Source organism: Halictus rubicundus, chromosome 12 (assembly GCF_050948215.1).
Source record: "Halictus rubicundus isolate RS-2024b chromosome 12, iyHalRubi1_principal, whole genome shotgun sequence".
Taxonomy (NCBI): Eukaryota; Metazoa; Arthropoda; class Insecta; order Hymenoptera; family Halictidae; genus Halictus; species Halictus rubicundus.
Window position 1 is genome coordinate 12,907,867 of NC_135160.1, and position 17,590 is coordinate 12,925,456.

General features: G+C 45.9%; 1 protein-coding gene across 1 annotated transcript; it reads right to left on the minus strand.

Annotated features, from left to right (window-relative positions):
- Nucleotides 1-2,225: 2,225 nt before the first annotated feature.
- On the minus strand, nucleotides 2,226-12,189 carry LOC143359878 (synaptic vesicle glycoprotein 2B). Its single transcript, XM_076798206.1, has 12 exons — nucleotides 11,848-12,189; nucleotides 11,689-11,757; nucleotides 10,240-10,401; nucleotides 9,985-10,147; nucleotides 5,834-5,955; nucleotides 5,535-5,773; nucleotides 4,482-4,651; nucleotides 4,236-4,410; nucleotides 4,034-4,151; nucleotides 3,490-3,649; nucleotides 3,208-3,335; nucleotides 2,226-3,142 (listed from the first exon to the last, which is right to left on the minus strand). The coding sequence occupies exons 1-12, from the start codon at nucleotides 11,891-11,893 to the stop codon at nucleotides 3,063-3,065; spliced, it is 1,632 nt and encodes a 543-aa protein (XP_076654321.1). The 5' UTR covers nucleotides 11,894-12,189; the 3' UTR covers nucleotides 2,226-3,062.
- Nucleotides 12,190-17,590: the final 5,401 nt, after the last annotated feature.

Here is a 17,590-nt window from a genome sequence, read left to right on the forward strand (position 1 = left end):
AAGTCAGGAGTTTGCAGCTTGTTTCTGGCCATCGTCGCGGAAGGATAGCGTGTACCGGACGCCGTGGTCCACGGGACCGGTCCATTTGTTTCTTGTCTGTAGCCGATTTTTACGAAGCGTCGAGTTCGAGCGGTTCGACGGCACAAGGAACAGAATTTCTTTTTTCATGGTAACCGTGGTTGACATCCAGTTTTCCGGCTCGTGTCCTCTGGATCATGTTCCCCCGTACACACGCGGACCGCTCGAATTTGCTCGTCGAACAGCAACGTCATCGAAAGAAACAGACTGTTGCGTGTTGCGTGTACTCGCGAGAGCGAGACAAAGGAAGCCTTAGCGAGAATAATTGAGAGAGTGAGAGAGAGAGAGAGAGAGAGAGAGAGAGAGAGAGAGAATGTGAGCGAGAAAAAGAGGTTTCAAACGATGACGTTTACCCTACACACCAACTGTACGCAATATGAAATTGAGTATACTGAGCAGAGCAGCGAGAACCATTTGTCCTAGTCCTAGTATTCAAAATCATCACCATAATTTATAACCGATTTCAATTTAAATCTAATAAAATGATGTTATAATACCAAGACTCTGTGTGGTTATTCTTCCAGTTCCCTGGAAGCGGTGGTAGAAGGAGTGCCAACAAAATTTCATAAGAATTCCATTCCATTCCATTCTCTAATTTAAGTCCTCAAGCGTTAAAAAATTTCTGTGGGAATGCATTCTAAAATCAATTTGAAGAAGATCTACTACTATCCCCTCTCCTTCAGATCACAACCTACCCCCTCTCTCTTCCATTCCTTTAATCACCGCCTTCTACCCTTTCCTCCCTGTCATTCACCTCTTCCCTTCTTTCCTTGGATCCTCTCACACCTTTCCCTTTCCCTAGTCCCTTATTTTTTCCATTCTAGGTTTCACCCTGAGAGACAGAACCGCTTCTATACCTCGTTCGCCCATGTATGGAAAATAGCGTTAAATATCCGAATTTAGGGTCGAGGAAGATGTTCTGGTGGAAGAAGAAATGTTCAGGAGAACCTCCCGCACCTGTATAGTGCAAAAAGTGTGACTACAATGTCGTAATTAATCCAGTATTTATCAAAAAGCAATGTCCAAATGATTCTGGCCGCTTTGGCTGTAAGGTGCAATGTAAATTGTGGCAAGAATCATCTGTTCCTGAAAATATAAAAATAGCGCCATTACACGCAGTGGCAAAACGCTCAAACTGTTAGTCAATTTTACCGACGGAGATATTACAAGTTTCACCGCCAAGTGGCGCCACCTGGACATTCGCACAGGTGGCGCACAGACTTGCATAAGCTTGTGTTCTACTTTGTTGTATTTTGTATACTTTTTCGGTATACTATAGCCAGAGAGGAAATGAGTATGCTCACGCTCGGCGTTATAGTGTTCCCACTTTTCCTGCATCGTCTTTTTAGCCTGGAACAGAACCAGCATCAACTTTTTAGCCTGGACCAGAACCTGCATCATCTTTTTAGCCTGGACCAGAACCTGCATCATCTTTTTAGCCTGTATTAGAACCTGCATAATCTTTTAGGCTGGATCAGAGCCTACATAGAAGAGCCTCTTTTAACATAGAAGTAGCATCCACTCTGGCATTATTTGGAATCCGCTGCTAATGATGCAGGTAAGATGATGCAGGTTCTGGTTCAGGCTAAAAAGATGATGCAGGTTCTGGTACAGGCTAAAAATTAGACTAAGGGACAGCACTATCCCGGGAACACTAAAATCCTGGGTGTGAGCACTCTCATTTCCTCTCTTTCACTACTTGTAAAATACTATAATATGGTGCTACCGACAGGACGCTTTAATTGCGCTTCCAAATTTCGCCACAGGAGGCACTGCAATCGCTGTAAAGTTCGCTCTGTCGATAACATTTGGCTAACAGTTTGAGCGATTCGCCGCTACGTCAATTGGCGCTGTACGGACGTTTAAACAGAGCAGATGATTCTTGCCGGAACTTGCTTTCTGTCTTATGGGAAAAGCGGCAACAATCATTTTCAGCTGGAAATGCGAAGAGAATAATAACAACAAACAATTCAATTTGCAAAATTTTCACACGGCTCAAACACAGAATCCACACATACTTCCGCAGAACCGTGCATCGGCTTTGAATTGAGAACATTAATAACAATTCATAGTATGCTCAGTTAGCGCTGCAATTGCGCTTGGTGCGTGTAAATCGTTGTCATCTGTACGAATAACAAAAAGTCATCGGGAAGACAAGGTTGTATCCAACGTTTATTACAAATTTACACAGCGTTTCCTTAACTATCATCTCTCTTATACTTATGCATATCGACGACGGAAGCAGAATAAACAAGTAGGAGGCATTCTGTATTTAGCACTTTTGCCGATTAGTCTCGCGATAGCGGGAGAGAAAAAAAGAAGCTGACGGACGATCTTGATCGGTCGAAGTAATCTCTTCCGATTTCCATACTGCGGCGGTGAGTAATTTCCGCTCGCGGATTAAGTTGTTCTCCGTGTCGGTCGAATCTCGGACAGCTCAGACAGATACCGATCGCGATATCGGCCAATAAATTCGTTCGTTCGAGTTAATCGAACGTCGCTCAAATTTAACCTTCGTTTCCTATGCTACGATATTCCCAGTTACGCAACCAGCTGGACGGCATGCAACGCGTGCAATTCTTCTCATCGGTGTAACCGTGCTATTAACGCTCCGCGAATCGGCTCGTCGGAGCATTCGCAAATTGGATTTTCTTTCCACATTCCATCCGTGCACGTATAGACGCATTGTATTATCGAGTTGTAGAACGAACAAAAAAAAGAGGAATTCCGATCGAATGTTTGCTTCCGGTTACCATGCAGAAAAGACGTAACCCGCGACCAAGGCAGCCTGCACCTGCCGCGGGGAACACTCTGGGCACACGTTCGGTGCCGTACTTGGAAAAATATATCTCTATTAAATTGGAAAGTTTGCGATTTCAGCGAGAAGCGTCGCGACCTGGCGACCATGCGATCCGACACCGGCGAAACTCGTTCGAGTCGTGGCAGTTCGGACGAAGAGGAACAAAGGTCACCTCGTTCCCGCTTCACGCGTTGTCGCTTCCGACCACAGCTTTCGGCGACGCTTTCACGGGTCCCGGCAGCAGCAGCGACAAGAAGAAGCAAACTAAACAAAGAAAACGAGCAGCCGATCAATACGGAAAGATCCGCGGGAAATCTCGATGGACTTACCAAGCGATAGGACACCGAGCCCGACGAACGCCGCGGCAGGCTCTACGTCTATTATGGCCGACAAGTAGACATTCCCGAGAACAGCTCCCAGGTTGCCGAGATTCGTGAATATGCTAACGCTGGTCGCCCTGTTTGAAAAATCGAAGGTTTTTATCCTTAAAACACGTTTCCAGAAACTCGAACGTATCCAAAAGTACACGGCTTGCAGCCGAAGGCCACAAACGTTGGGAAAACGAGAGATGGAAGAGCTTAGGACAAATTGCTCGGAAAAGAAAGCGTTACCTTAACGGGACGGGAATGACTAGGACGCTGACGGCGGCCACCGCGTTGCTCGCGATTTTACCGGTGACGATGATGGCGGCTGACAGCGTTAGGATGTTCAGGGTATCCGGCACCCAGCTCACCCCGAGACCGCTGCCCGTCGATATCAGAAAAGCAGCGACTGCAAAGAGGAAATTCGAACGCATCCGCTCGTTGCGAACCAAAATTAACGTTCAAGATTATATAGTTCAGGGATAATTACGTTTTATCGCAACGCTAAGTATCGACCGTTGCGGTCACGATTTAAACAGGTACGCAGAAAAGTAACAAAACACCGTAGAGTGTTGGTCAGTTCACCGGATAATTGAACCAATATACGTGAAATTAGTCTGGCGAATTATTTTCTGAGAGAGAGAGAGAGAGAGAGAGAGAGAGAGTTAACTTTCGCGACCAAGGTTGCCCGACGAAGACGCAAAGAAGAGACGTCTTTCACCGAGCACGGTTGGAAGACAAAGAATCCTATTCGTTTGATCAATCAAGCCTAGAAAAAAGTTCGTAAACTCACGGATCACCGTCTTCCTCCGGAAATCGGATCCGCTGATCAGTCCAGCTAGGAACGCGAATCCCACGGTGCTTATCGCGATGATGGTGGACTTCTGGTACACCGAGCTAGAGATGTTCCACTGAAACAGAGACACAAGGCGCATAAATAATCGGCTGTGAAAGGGAGAAGATCATCCGCGTGAACCCTTCACGAGACTGCTCACCATTACGCAGACGTCGTACAAGTTCGGGCAGTCGTAATACGGCTTCAAGGTCACGGAATACCGACGATCCAGCAGATCCGCTAGGATCGGCGCTCGGTCCTTCGTCCACCGGCTGGCGTCGAAGTTGCTGATGATCATGAAGGTGTGCGGCACCCAGAGTCTCATCGTGTTGAACCTGCGCGGACGAGTGTCGATGAATGATCGAACGAAGGGGATCTATGCTCGAGTTCAACGGGGATATCTCACAACAACGAGCTGCCGAATTGCAGGAAACCGAGCTGGAAGAACGCGCGCAGGTACGGCCGGGAACACAACAGCTTCGTGTTGTACCAGGCCACTCGCATCTTCTCCGAATTCTCCTTGAGGAACGAGCCGCGCGACGGCTGCACCTTCGGGGAGCCGAGGAGCCTTCTGATCTACAACGGAAACGTTGCGGCCGAATGTCACGCGTTCTCGATCCTTTTTAGGACAGTATTTTCCCCTGGTAGCAGCCCTTAGTTTGCCTGGCTCTACTCGCTGTTTCAATATACACTGATTTCTCTATACACGTCGCCAAGACCTGCATGATAAATGTCGCGAAACCATCCCCACCACCGCGGGATATACCTCGTGTGGGGTCACGAAGCTCGAGAGGCCTCGGCAAGCATAACACGGCTCGGGTATGTCTCCCGGACGATATATGTCCTTGACAAGACCCGTGTTGTTGACATGTATCGAGAATTCACTGTACAGGGTGTCCCGAAAATGTCAGTAAACCTTGGAAAAGGTTGTTTCTAAGGCAAATAGAAGTAACTCTTCCCTTAGCGAAAATTTCCGCCTCAGCTTCGTTCAGGAATTATTGACGGGAAACGCGGACCAATCGGAGCGCAGCTACAGCGGACGGTATTTGTCCCGGCCAATGGCAACGCTACGCTCAGCGGGACCCCGTTAGCCACGCTCTGATCGGTCCGTGTTTTTCGTCAGTAATTACTAGACTGCGGATGTTTATGCAAATGCATATTTATATAGAAAACTGATAAAGCAATGGGACTTAAACAGAAATATGTTTTGCGATTAGAGGATTCTAAAAAACTTAGAACTTACTAAATACTTAGCAAAGCCGAAGCGGACACTTTTTCGCTAAGGAAAAGGTGACTACGAATGACCTCAGGAGCCACCTCTTCCAAGGTTTTCCATTTTTGGGACACCCCGTGTACTTCTATCGCGCGCTTTGATCATCGTTCTATTCACCGTAGCTCCAACGCGTCGATCATCGAGAATCGTCGCGAATCGTCGATGGTTAGAATCTTCCAGACTTACCGGAAACGAGTCCGCGGGCTTCCGGCAGTTGAGGGCGTACATCCTCCGGAGGAGATTCAACGCCTCTTCGTGCCGGCCACTTTCGAGGAGCTGCTTAGGCGTGTACGGCAACGCGCAGGCTGTCAGGATGCCGACCAGCGGGACCATCGAGCAGATCAGCAAGTAGATCCTCCAAGCGGTGTATCGTCGGGAGAAGATCACAACGTCCAATGGCAGCGGTACGATAGAGAAACCCAGCGCTGTTCGACGGTGGTGCTTATACACGGTTGGACAAAGAGGATTCAAAATCAGATATTTACCTGCCGGCACGATGATCCCCGCGTTCATAATCAGACCAGCCCACCTGGTGAAGCCGGCCTTGTACGCGGAGGAGTGGAACTCGGACAGGTAGCTGGCCACCATGGAGAACGGCCCGCCGACGCTGGAAACGGAGCGAGCATAGTTGTACAGTGCAGCGTGCATACAGTGTATGCGCCATTGTGACATGAATTCATGTTAACGAGACTTAAGAACCGTTTTGGTCCTGACCCGACGGGTCCTAAGTCTGTGACTAAACTTGTCACATTTTTTGTTGTGTATTATCGATATCATGATTTCTGGCGCCAGAAACGTGTTTTTGGCTTTATTTCGCAGAGAATCAAGACAAAGTATATCTCGATTTGTAGCTGGAGATATTTTCTAGCGCGCGCTGCTCTCGATTTCATCCAGAAAACTCATCCAATGGCAGAAAAATGCTTGGATTCCACGGCACGCGCATCGTCAATTTTTGGCCTACTTCGAACGCTTATGTTACCAAATATCCGCATAATCTCGTCAGCTCATGACCAGCGAGCGCTAGATTGAACCTTCCTCTTTCGAACGAGCCCTTTCCCAGCTAAAAATATTCTCATATAAGGACGAAAAGTTGAGGCACGTCAAACCATTTTTCGCCGAATTTTGTCGGTAACCTAGTCACTCTACCTTATCGCGAATCTACGGTTTTAGAAACGACGAGTTTGCAGTGTACCTAGGCGACTCAGCCTCGCTTATGTTACCAAACATCCGCATAATCTCGTCAGCTCATGACCAGCGAGCGCTAGATCGAACCCTACTCTTTCGAACGAGCCCTTTCCCAGCGAAAAATATTCTCATATAAGGACGAAAAGTTGAGGCACGTGAAACCATTTTTCGCCTATTTTTGTCGGTAACCTAGTCACCCTACCTTATCGCGAATCTACGGTTTTAGAAACGACGAGTTTGCAGTGTACCTAGGCGACTCAATCTCGCTTATGTTACCAAACATCCGCATAATCTCGTCAGCTCGTGACCAGCGAGCGCTAGATCGAACCCTACTCTTTCGAACGAGCCCTTTCCCAGCGAAAAATATTCTCATATAAGGACGAAAAGTTGAGGCACGTCAAACCATTTTTCGCCTATTTTTGTCGGTAACCTAGTCACCCTACCTTATCGCGAATCTACGGTTTTAGAAACGACGAGTTTGCAGTGTACCTAGGCGACTCAATCTCGCTTATGTTACCAAATATCCGCATAATCTCGTCAGCTCATGACCAGCGAGCGCTAGATCGAACCCTACTCTTTCGAACGAGCCCTTTCCCAGCGAAAAATATTCTCATATAAGGACGAAAAGTTGAGGCACGTCAAACCATTTTTCGCCGAATTTTGTCGGTAACCTGGTCGCTCTACCTTATCACGAATCTACGGAGTCTTGGCTCCTAAGAAGTTGAATTTTCTAGAATTCTCCATCGTATGTTTCTCTTCGTCAGAGGAATTCCACCTTGTGTTACATTCTAATCAGACGGCGCGCAAAATCTTTGTTATCCGATCGCGCCGCACGTGACAAGAAACAAACAGAGACACAGCCACGTCCAAATTGAAACCGCGTGCTTTCTCGCGTGTTTGTTGATCGCGTCGCTTGATTTTTCGGTTAGTTTAATGCGCCCAATTCGCACCTATCCCGTGCATTCCCAACAGTCCTGTTGTTTTCAAAGATAATTTTCACCGAGATAACTCCGACTTTAAACAATACACGTGAAAAATCGTCCGCGAACTTGGTCGGAAATAATAATTCACAATTGGCCGTGTGTGGAGAGACGTCATCGGCGTGCAATTAAGACGCAGCGTAGTCCTTTCACGCGAGGATACGCGTATGCGAGGCGCAGCTACTAGTCTCGTTAGTATCGATCGTTTACTAGTGCGACGATCACTTTTATTCGTGTATCGCGATACACGTTTGAATATACGATAGGCGGAAACGAATGGGATACGTGTATCTCGTACGCGTGTGCATCCCGTACTCGAAATTAGTTGCTTGGGAGTCTATGAGTCTAAGGATAAGGATTTTCTAGTAGATGCTTCAGCAACAATAGGAATTACAATCGTGAACCAACAACTGTCACCTAATAACGTAATCTAATCATTTCGTTTGGGATTAATATAGAAACGATAATTGATAAGCTGATTTTAAGCTTTTTTTGTCACAACACAATCATTCAGAATTCTATTATTTCCGCTCCGATAGATAACACTTTGTCGACCGCTTTGTCCCTTACACGTGATTTTGTTAGCTAACGAAAGCGTGACTACAAAAATGATCTGAGCTCAAGAATTCGATGATCGGCCGCTAATGTTCGTACTGTCACACGTAATCTTTTTTTTTTCGTCAACAAATACGCTGCAATTACTAATTACTCTAAGGATTACGTGATTATCGCCGGCGGCTGTAAAAAGAACGCGAAAATATGCGGCCATCACAGTGTTAAGATACGCGTCCATTCGAGAGTCTACCTCGATGGTTGCTTTCGAGAGTACTCTCGCAGTATTCATTCGAGATCAGCTTTGAAAATGTTTGCTATCGGAGAAAAGATAGAGATCTATCCGAGAATTACCCGATAGAGCTCTCGGAACCGGTGTCCACTGGAAACTGATATCTCTGCTACCTTTAAGCTAAACCGGACTGCAGACACTTTTTGCAAATTCTTTTGCAGCGTGATTTTGGACGCGCGAAACGCGGCTTTGGTATTTTCGAAAAGACGGAAATAAAGTTACTGGGTCAAACCCAGCGATTCGCGTGTCCACGATTCGATATCATTCAAAGTACAGTGATTTCTCGATATATGTCGCGAAGGCCTGGACGATAAACGTCGCGGAATTATCCCCACTACCACTGGGTATACATCGTGAGGGGCCCCGAAGCTCGAGAGGCCTCGAGATCAAAGAATCCCGTGAGAGTATCCCCTGGACGATATATGTCACTGGCAGGACCCGCCCTGTTGACATATATCGAGAATTCATTGTAGTCAAGTCAAACGTTAGTGTCGTATAGTTACTTTCAGAATGCGAGGCAGTTCCGATCTACGAAGACAACTGGCATGACAATGAGTACAGTGACATTTGACTACAGTGGAGATCAAGCTGGAGAATGATCGCGGTAAGAGATCGACACACGATCGTTCCACCCCGCAAACGGACACGCATCTTTGAAATCTGTACTGACATAAGCTTCTTTAAAGCGTTAAATATTCAATCAGACGGACGCTATAGCACTGTCTGACATTCGCGTGGCACTGGAACGGTTAAAGATTAATTCTTCTTTTATCGACGCACCAACAGACACAAGCTCGTTCAAGCCCGTGAACGTAACCAGAAAATTTGCCAATGGAAAGATCTCTGAAATGATACGCAATCGGTGGAACTTTCTTTACGTATAATAACGAGATCATGCTAGATAATGATCGGCTTTCGATAGCTGCGCGTCGCTGTCGAACGTTCTGCTCGCTCGTGAAGGTACGTGTCTTAGAGCAAACCTATAGCGAGTTGCTCTCGATTTCTTGCAAATTTACGAACAATTTACACGTGCAACCAACATGTTACGCAAAATTCCCAAGTTTGTCCCCAGCCACCATAAGTGGTCCACTAAAGGTCCACTAGAATTCTAGAGGTCAGAATTCTAAGAGAGTAGAATTCCAAGAGGTCATTCTTAGTTCCTTATTTTTGGTTTTTCGTCAACGAGACTTTCACCCTCGCATTCGTCTCGTTTTTCCAATTAAAATGACACCAAACACGATATGATTACGATTAAAGTCCCAGACTGGACAGTTACAGTAGAGGTGCACGAATTCCTAACTTCGCTTGTTACACACGTAACCATGATCGTAACTATATCGTGTTCGGAGTCAATCTAATCAGGAAAAGGAGACGAACGCGATGGTGAAAAGAAACTTTCATAAAAAAAAAAATAAAAAATTAGAAAAATTGCAATTTATTCCCTCGCTTGCATTAGTGCGAATCTCGCGTATACTCGACCGCTTGCTGGCTCGGTGGTAAAGCGTGTCCGAAAGGGATTCCCCCAGTGGAGGGCATGAGATTTTGACAGTTACGGCAGAGGTCTTTTCGACAGTTACGGAGAGAATATCTCAAAATTGGGCTTTCGGTAAATTTTGAAGGTACTCACAGGACACCGGTGAGCAGTTTGACGGCCAGGAACGCATAGTAGGAATCGAGGGCGCTGCTGAGCACGTTGAGAACGGTGTCCACGAGAAGCCCGACGATGAGGAGGTTCCTGGTGGCGACGTGCGGGGTGACGCGATCCCAAACTAGGCTCGCCAGAATGATGCCTGCGTGCGATGGTAAGGGTGCGCGTGATCGCGTGATCGCGTAATCGGTGAAACAGGTGACGGCCGGTCGGCGACCGTCGTCGATACTCTACCTAGGAACGGGATCGCAGCCAGTATCCCTTTGCGAACGGTGGTCAGCCCAAGGTCACACTCGGCGGAGATCAGGATGAAGGCGGTGGTGGTCGTGTCGAAGATCCCGCTCCAAGCGGCTGGCAGGACCGCCATGAGGAGCAACACGTTGAACAAACCATAACCTGCGAACCGGAGAACCACGCGACAGCCAAGCATTGCATCGCGTCCGAACAACCATGATCGCGCCGATCATTCCGTCCGAGGGGTCGCACGAGCGTCGAAACTACGAACGTCAATCTTCACGCATGTAATTACTGGACTGCGGATTTTGTGCGGTTATGACGAAAATGAGTCGGTGCAATTCAAAACAGTAAAAAGAGTTTAACAATGTTTTGATTTTAACATTTTAGTTACTTGATTTGAACAAGAGTTTAACATTTTTAACATATAGAAATGATTAATCAGCAACATAAATTTTTACTTGGCTCCTATAGATTGCAACTGATGTACGAAAATTTTATTTTGCACAAAGATCCGCAGTCTAGTAATTATTTAATCACACCTACCACCAAATGACCGGCTCCAGATTTTTTATTTTACAATTATTCAAGTTGTAAAGGCAACGTGTGCTAGTTACTTTTAGGACACGGTAGGTTTAGTGTTAAAAATGATGACTAGACTGCGGGTTTTATGCGGTTGTGACAAAAATGAGTCGCTGTAACTCGAAACAGTAAAAAGATCAAAAGAGTTTAACAATGTCATACCATTTTTAACATACAAAAATAATTAATGAGTAAAATAAATTTTTACTTGGCTCCTATAGATTGCAATTGACATATGAAAATTTTATTTTGCACAAAGATCCGCAGTCCTATCACCAAATTACCGGCTCCAGATTTTTTATTTTACAATTATTAAAGCTGTAAAGGCTAGGGCTCGGTGGGTCTAGTTTTAAAAATGATGACTAGACTGCGGACTTGATGGATTTATAAAATGCGTAGGACAAACAAAAACTGAAAAGACATTTAAAAATTCCAAGAATATTTCCACATTATTTTCGACTTCTTCAGACGACTTAAGGAAAGAATATATTTTCGTTTGACCTCAGTTTCCTACAATTGACTTGCACAATTTTGCATAAAAATCCACAGTCCAGCCACAGCATTGGCAGCACCAATTTATTCGAACGTTCGACGCACGTCATAGCGATCGTCACCGTCGCCGACGTTGCACTCATGTTGCCCGCGTGATCCTAAGTAAAAGCCGCCATGGACGCTCGATCTTGTCATCCCTTTAGTGCGATTACAAATTGCAAAGCAAGACGTGTATGCGTCAGATCTAGTGACTGCCCGAGCAAAAGCACGAGGTTATAATTATTTCGCATAAACGTTCGCTGTTCTAATCTAGCGTCAGGTCGTGTAACGTCTGTCATTCGATCGGTCGCGCGACCCCGGGTAGCATGATCTAACCTGCGTGGGAAATCGCCCTGTCGAGTTCGGCCGCGTCGTCGACGTCTGAGAATCCGTCCTCGCGTTTCACTGTGAAAACCACGTTGATCTTGACGAACCGAAAACTAGGGTTGCGCAACCGGTTGCGCAAATCGTCTAAAAATTCTCGTTGAATCTCACCGTGAATCGTGGCTACGACGTCACCGTTCTGCGTTCCCTTGGTCATCGTACCGGGATCGATCGGTTGATCGACCGTGCTCGTCCTTGGCCGCGGAAATGTCGAGCGAGCGGACCCGGGAGCGTTTTTTCCGCGTGTGGTTGGCGGCGTGGTCCGTCGTTGAACGTCGATCAAGGAAAACTCTGTTGCCGCGAGGATCGTATAGATCCGTCTGCGCGCTCGATCCCCCGCCGCGGATTCGCGCGGACACCGTTTGTTCCCGGACGACGATTCCCGATCCCCAATCGGCGGCGCGTGTTACCGCGCGCGCGCGCGACAGATTCCCGGTGTCGCGCGATCCTCTTTCTGCCTCATCTTTCGAAACCAGTCACGAGACGAAGCCTCCTCAGCTTCTCAGCCCGCTGGCTGGCTTCCCATTCGCGGGTGTCGCGACTTGTGCCAATAAAAACGGGTCAAACGATTCAATTGTCGCGGCTGGTAGCAATCGTCGTCCCCGAGTCACGAGATGTCAGCGACGGACGAACGGAAACCGGTACCGACTCGAATATCGATCCTCGGCGACGATCTCTCGGACGGGCCGCAACGATCAACGCCAATGATCCACCGACGTAACACTGACGACCGGCCCCCGCCGATCCTCCACGATCCACGGAAGACTCGCGTACAGATTTCCGCGCGATAAGATAAGCGCGGACGCGCGTTCGAGAGCTGAGATCCGGTCGCGAGGCCGATCGGTATCGTCAGCCGTGTTCGATCGAACGGAAACAGAACTGCGTCGCGATCGGCTTCGATCTAATATCCCGGACTGGTTCTAATCTCGATCCCACTCTGCGAACGGACAGAGACGATCTCGAGTCGACGTGTCGCGCTCGGGAACTTGTTCGATCGGTGATCTATCGGAATCGTTAGGCATTACCATTACAAATGACAATCGGACGAAGAGGACGCGCGTGCGACGATGTGATAACCGAGCGTGATCGATGCATGTGTACCAGTAGCGAGGTACTGGATCACTTAAAGAAATATGAAATAGCTTCAACGATAAGGCAAATAGATCTTATCTCGGTAGACAAGCTACGTATGCGAACGGTAGCTACGGTAGCTGAAATTAGTTTACTCGCTTTTTCGGCCGCGTGAGCCTCGAAGGGGACGCTGCGGACGCTATTTTCGAAACTATTTTCGTGCGATGCCGCGATCTATATCGCGCGGCCAGAAACGGCGGACTGTCAGACGTAATGATCCGACGCCGATCGGAAAATCGATTTTCGGAATGTATGCAAATTGTAGTCTTATTCAAGTTGTATTAACCCTTAGGTAAACTAAATATTAGGAACATGAATGCATACGTGGGGTCCATCGAGGACCCCACTTACCTAATTCCTTGCTAACTTTGATTACAGCAACAATTTATTTCTGTAAACACATTAAACATAACCTAAATATTGACAGAAGCAAATAGTTGTTACTCTTAGTTCAGAAATGGCGCGGCTAAAAATGTTAACACAAAATCCAGCACTGGGGTCCTTTGCGGACCCCACTCATGCATTTAAGGGTTAATTGTATTCTTGGGACCGATGCTTAACCCTTAAGTGCATGGGTAAACTAAATATTAGGAACATGAATGCATACGTGGGGTCCATCGAGGACCCCACTTACCTAATTCCTTGCTAACTTTGATTACAGCAACAATTTATTTCTGTAAACAGATTAAACATAACCTAAATATTGACAGAAGCAAATAGCTGAGCTCTGAGTTCACAAATGGCGCGGCTAAAAATGTTAACACAAAATCCAACACTGGGGTCCTTTGCAGACCCCACTCGTGCATTTAAATTCGGAAAACCACAACTGTCACCTAGAGGTCGTATAATTGTCACTTTTAGTGTTCCGTATAGTGTCAGGAAAGTGACAGTTAAAGGACAGAAACGCTCGCTGTTTGTTCTTATCCTCCCTCGAGGAAGGCAGAGAACAAAACGTAATTGTGGAAATATACTATACAGATTTTTGATTTTTCCTGTCAACCTGTTTCGCTCCACTTTGCGGCGTAGCGAGCGCTCGCAACGTGGAATCGGTTGAACGAGTCGATCAAGGGGAAAAAATCGGCCTATTTGCAATTTTGACGAGTCCGCGCCGCGCCTTGTTTCGCACCGGTCGTCCTAGGATCGGCTACCGTTCGCTACCGGTGACCGTGAGCCGATCTCCCACGAGAACGCGTTTGTTTCTTCTCTCTCCCTCTCTCGATCTCTCACTGCAGGTTTTGCACTCCCAATTAATCCTTTTGTAGATCATATCCACCTTTGCGAACTCCAAATTTTGCAGGTATTATTCGCCCTTCTGCGAATCAAACTCACCCTTTGGAAATCAAACTCACCATTTCGTAGATCAATTTCACCCTCTTGCAGCTCAAGTTCTTCTACGCTCATTATTCCGAAAGAAACATTCGATTGCACATATGTAATAATTAGACCGCGGAATTTTATAGATTTACGGTTTATGAACATTTTTTAAAAATCCGAGAAAATAAAATACCGTAGAATCTAGTACGATTTTTACGTATTTTGGATCTAGAAAGGCTACGCCCACTAGAAAAAAAAAAATTAAATGAAATGTGAAATGTGAAATGAAAAATGTGAAATCCATTTCCATTTCAATGTGAAATTTCATGTGACTCCACTTTCTGAAAATTTGTCTAGAGAAATTGAAAATTGCAGAAACATCCGGCAGTCTAGATTTAATACTTAAATATAAAAGAACTTAGAATGCCTACTTAACATAAAAAATATCTATACATATATACACACAAGTTCTGAAACTAATGAACTGTCTATAATGAACGAATAATCATCTGTTCTCCCGCTGCTCTGCGGGGCAATTTTATGCACATATTCATGTGACAATTATGGCAATCTGTAGGAGTGACGGTTGCAACGGAATGATTAATAACATTCACCAAGTCTCCACGGTTTGAAGGATCAGTCGAAAAACTCCTTGCACAGAATTTAGTTTTGGAGGAAACTTTTTCAGTAAAACTTTTTCATCATTACAAAATATCGTAGTAGAAATAATAAAATGAGAGGCTTCTATTGTCCAAAACACTAGCCACGCTTCCTCGATATTATATTCTTTAAATGTCCACAGCAACCTTCAAAGAAATTCCCAAAAAATATCTGAGTCAGTCGCCTTTTGTTTCGAATGCTAGTCAGTCGGGTGACTTTGATTCGCGAATAAGACGCAAGGGACAAGGTTTCGCAAGGGTTCATTTGGAAGAGGGCGAATATGATCTACAAAAGGATTAGCTTGGAGCGCAAATGCTGTATCTCTCTCTCTTCGGTTGCTGCGCGATCGATCCGATTTTCAAAGGCGGGAACGCGCGCCGCGTCAAAAGCTAATGACACAAAGACATCCCCCGATCCACGTCCGTTTCTCGCCCAACCCCCGAGACCGGGATTAATTTACAGGGGGCGCGGTTTCGGGATGGTAGTATATCGTTCTCGGTCGTGAAATCGCGTCTTTCCCCGATTCGTCGGAAGACCGAGCGTGCGGTTTCCCGTCGCTCGTAAATCACCGAATGCTCCGCGCATACACTTACAGACTCACCGGTTCCGATCTGGAAGGCACACACGTCGAACTATACCGTGTACTGCAGCAACGTCATTTAATATCCAACCTCAGACGTACACGTAGCCACCTTGTTTCGAACGCGAATAATCCGCAACCCTACCAGTTCACACCTGGCTGTCACTTGTCCACAAACGTCGGCGTCGCTATACTAAGTTCATTTGCTCGAGTCCTAGGATCTGTGTATTTGTGAAAGGTGATGTTTCGCGACCGGAAAAAAGAATATTGTTTATGGACGATGTTATGATGCGCGGTCGTCGCTCCTAACGGGCGTCATTGGACGGTTAGGTTAATGACTTATTATTGCCCAAAAAAAGGGGAAGAACGCCGGCCAGTTGAACGACAAGTTTACGGAAGGAGACAAAATGGCGGGTTTTACGAAGGGGAGCAGAATGCGCGAGATAAGAATATTATTCAATTTAAGTTCTTTATTTTTATATTTAATATATGCATATAGACTGAGGGTTTTAAATAACATTTTAATGTTACTGACACATTATGTAGAACCTAGTTATTAATTTATTAAAAGGAGAAATCATAGTCATAATTTGTGGGGAAAGCAGAGCTCCGTAACCAAGGGATCAGTTTAAAATGCAGTAACAAGGTTATTGAAAAATCCAGAAACTATCTGAACACTGAAAATAAAAATTGGGAGTAGTATTCTTAATTTTCTGATTAATTTAATCTAATTTCTTTTATAGTAAACGTTGCGTTCTATATTTATTATCTTTTGCTGCTGTTGTTATGGGACAGGAGTATTTTGTATACCGAAGACTTTATCATTTCATTGCCAGGACCCTGTTTCTCATATTAAAAATAAACCGCGTTAGAAAGTAAAACTCAGCAGAAAGTGTGCTTCCACGGAAAGTTTGGCTCGGTTTTCTGCAAGACAGCCTCGAGGTTCCATCCCCGAGGGTTTTTTTTTTTTCGTTTTTCCAGCTCGTTTTCCGGCAAAAGTTTCGCCATTCTCCACGGTGAACCACGCGGAGGTTCTAACACATTCGCGGAGTAGAGCGTAGAACAAGATTTTCCCGTTCCGCTGGAAGCGTCGTTTTGAGTAATATCGAGAAGGTGGAAGAGGCAACAGAGAGGACACGAGCTCCTAAAAATTTCTCAGTTTTCGTTTCCCGAACCGGGTTCGGCCGTTTGTTTCGCGGCCGTGACAAATTCTTCCGCCGTGGGCCATTCTCGAGGACCGTTCCTCGAGGACGTCCTCCCGCCGACGAATTCATCGTTCGCTCGGGGCTTCGTTAACGCGTCCTTTGGGCGGCGGTAACGCGTGACGAACCTTAACGAGATGAAACGCGATTAGAGTCACCTCCGGGCTCGGCGCCATACTCAACCTCCGAACCGCTGTTCCCGTGCCTGGAGCTACGCCGAGTCCTGCGCTCTCCCGAACCCTAAAACTCCCGTCGTGCACTGGGTATTTCACTGTCTCTCAATCCTCAAAACCTTCAATGATCAATCTTTACAGCTGGACCTACTTAGGTTAAAATTGAAAAGACTTGCAACTCGAAACTAGTATTTTTCTTTAGCTCGGGGATACTTCAAATCCGGGGCTTATTAATTCTGGGACTTTCGCCATTTCTCAAAACTCAAAATGAACTTCATAGCCGGAGAAAAATTAAAATTCGAAAGGCTTGCAACTCGAAACTAGAATTCTTCTTAGCCCGGAGCTAATTCAAATCCGGGCCCCTTTAATTCTAGGATTCTGCCGTGTCTGAATTCTCAAAATTAACTTCATGGCTAGAGAAAAATTAAAATTCAAAAGGCTTGCAACTCGAAACTAGTATTCTTTTTAGCCCGGAGCTACTTCATGTCCGGGCCCCTTTAACTCTAGGATTCCGCCGTGTCTCAATACTCAAAATTAATTTCATATCCGGAGAAAAATAAAAATTGAAAGGGCTTGCAATTCGAAACTAGTATTTTCTTTACCCCGGAGCTATTTCAAATCCAGGGCTCTTTAATTCTGGGAGTTTGCCGTGTTTCAATTCTCAAAATTAACTTCATTGCTAGAGAAAAATTAAAATTCGGGGGGGTTGCAACTCGAAACTAGTATTCTTTTTAGCACGGAGCTACTTCATGTCCGGGCCCCTTTAACTCTAGGATTCCGCCGTGTCTCAATAC

What these genes read in the sequence shown, in the direction of transcription:
- LOC143359878 (XM_076798206.1), bottom strand. Translation starts at nt 11,893, where the DNA reads ATGACCAAGGGAACGCAGAACGGTGACGTCGTAGCCACGATTCACG. An exon ending in CAGGGCGATTTCCCACGCAG is followed by an intron (nt 10,402 to 11,688) that starts GTTAGATCATGC and finishes TCCGGTTCGCAG; the next exon opens with GTTATGGTTTGTTCAACGTG. An exon ending in AGCCCGCGGACTCGTTTCCG is followed by an intron (nt 4,652 to 5,534) that starts GTAAGTCTGGAA and finishes TTTCCGTTGTAG; the next exon opens with ATCAGAAGGCTCCTCGGCTC.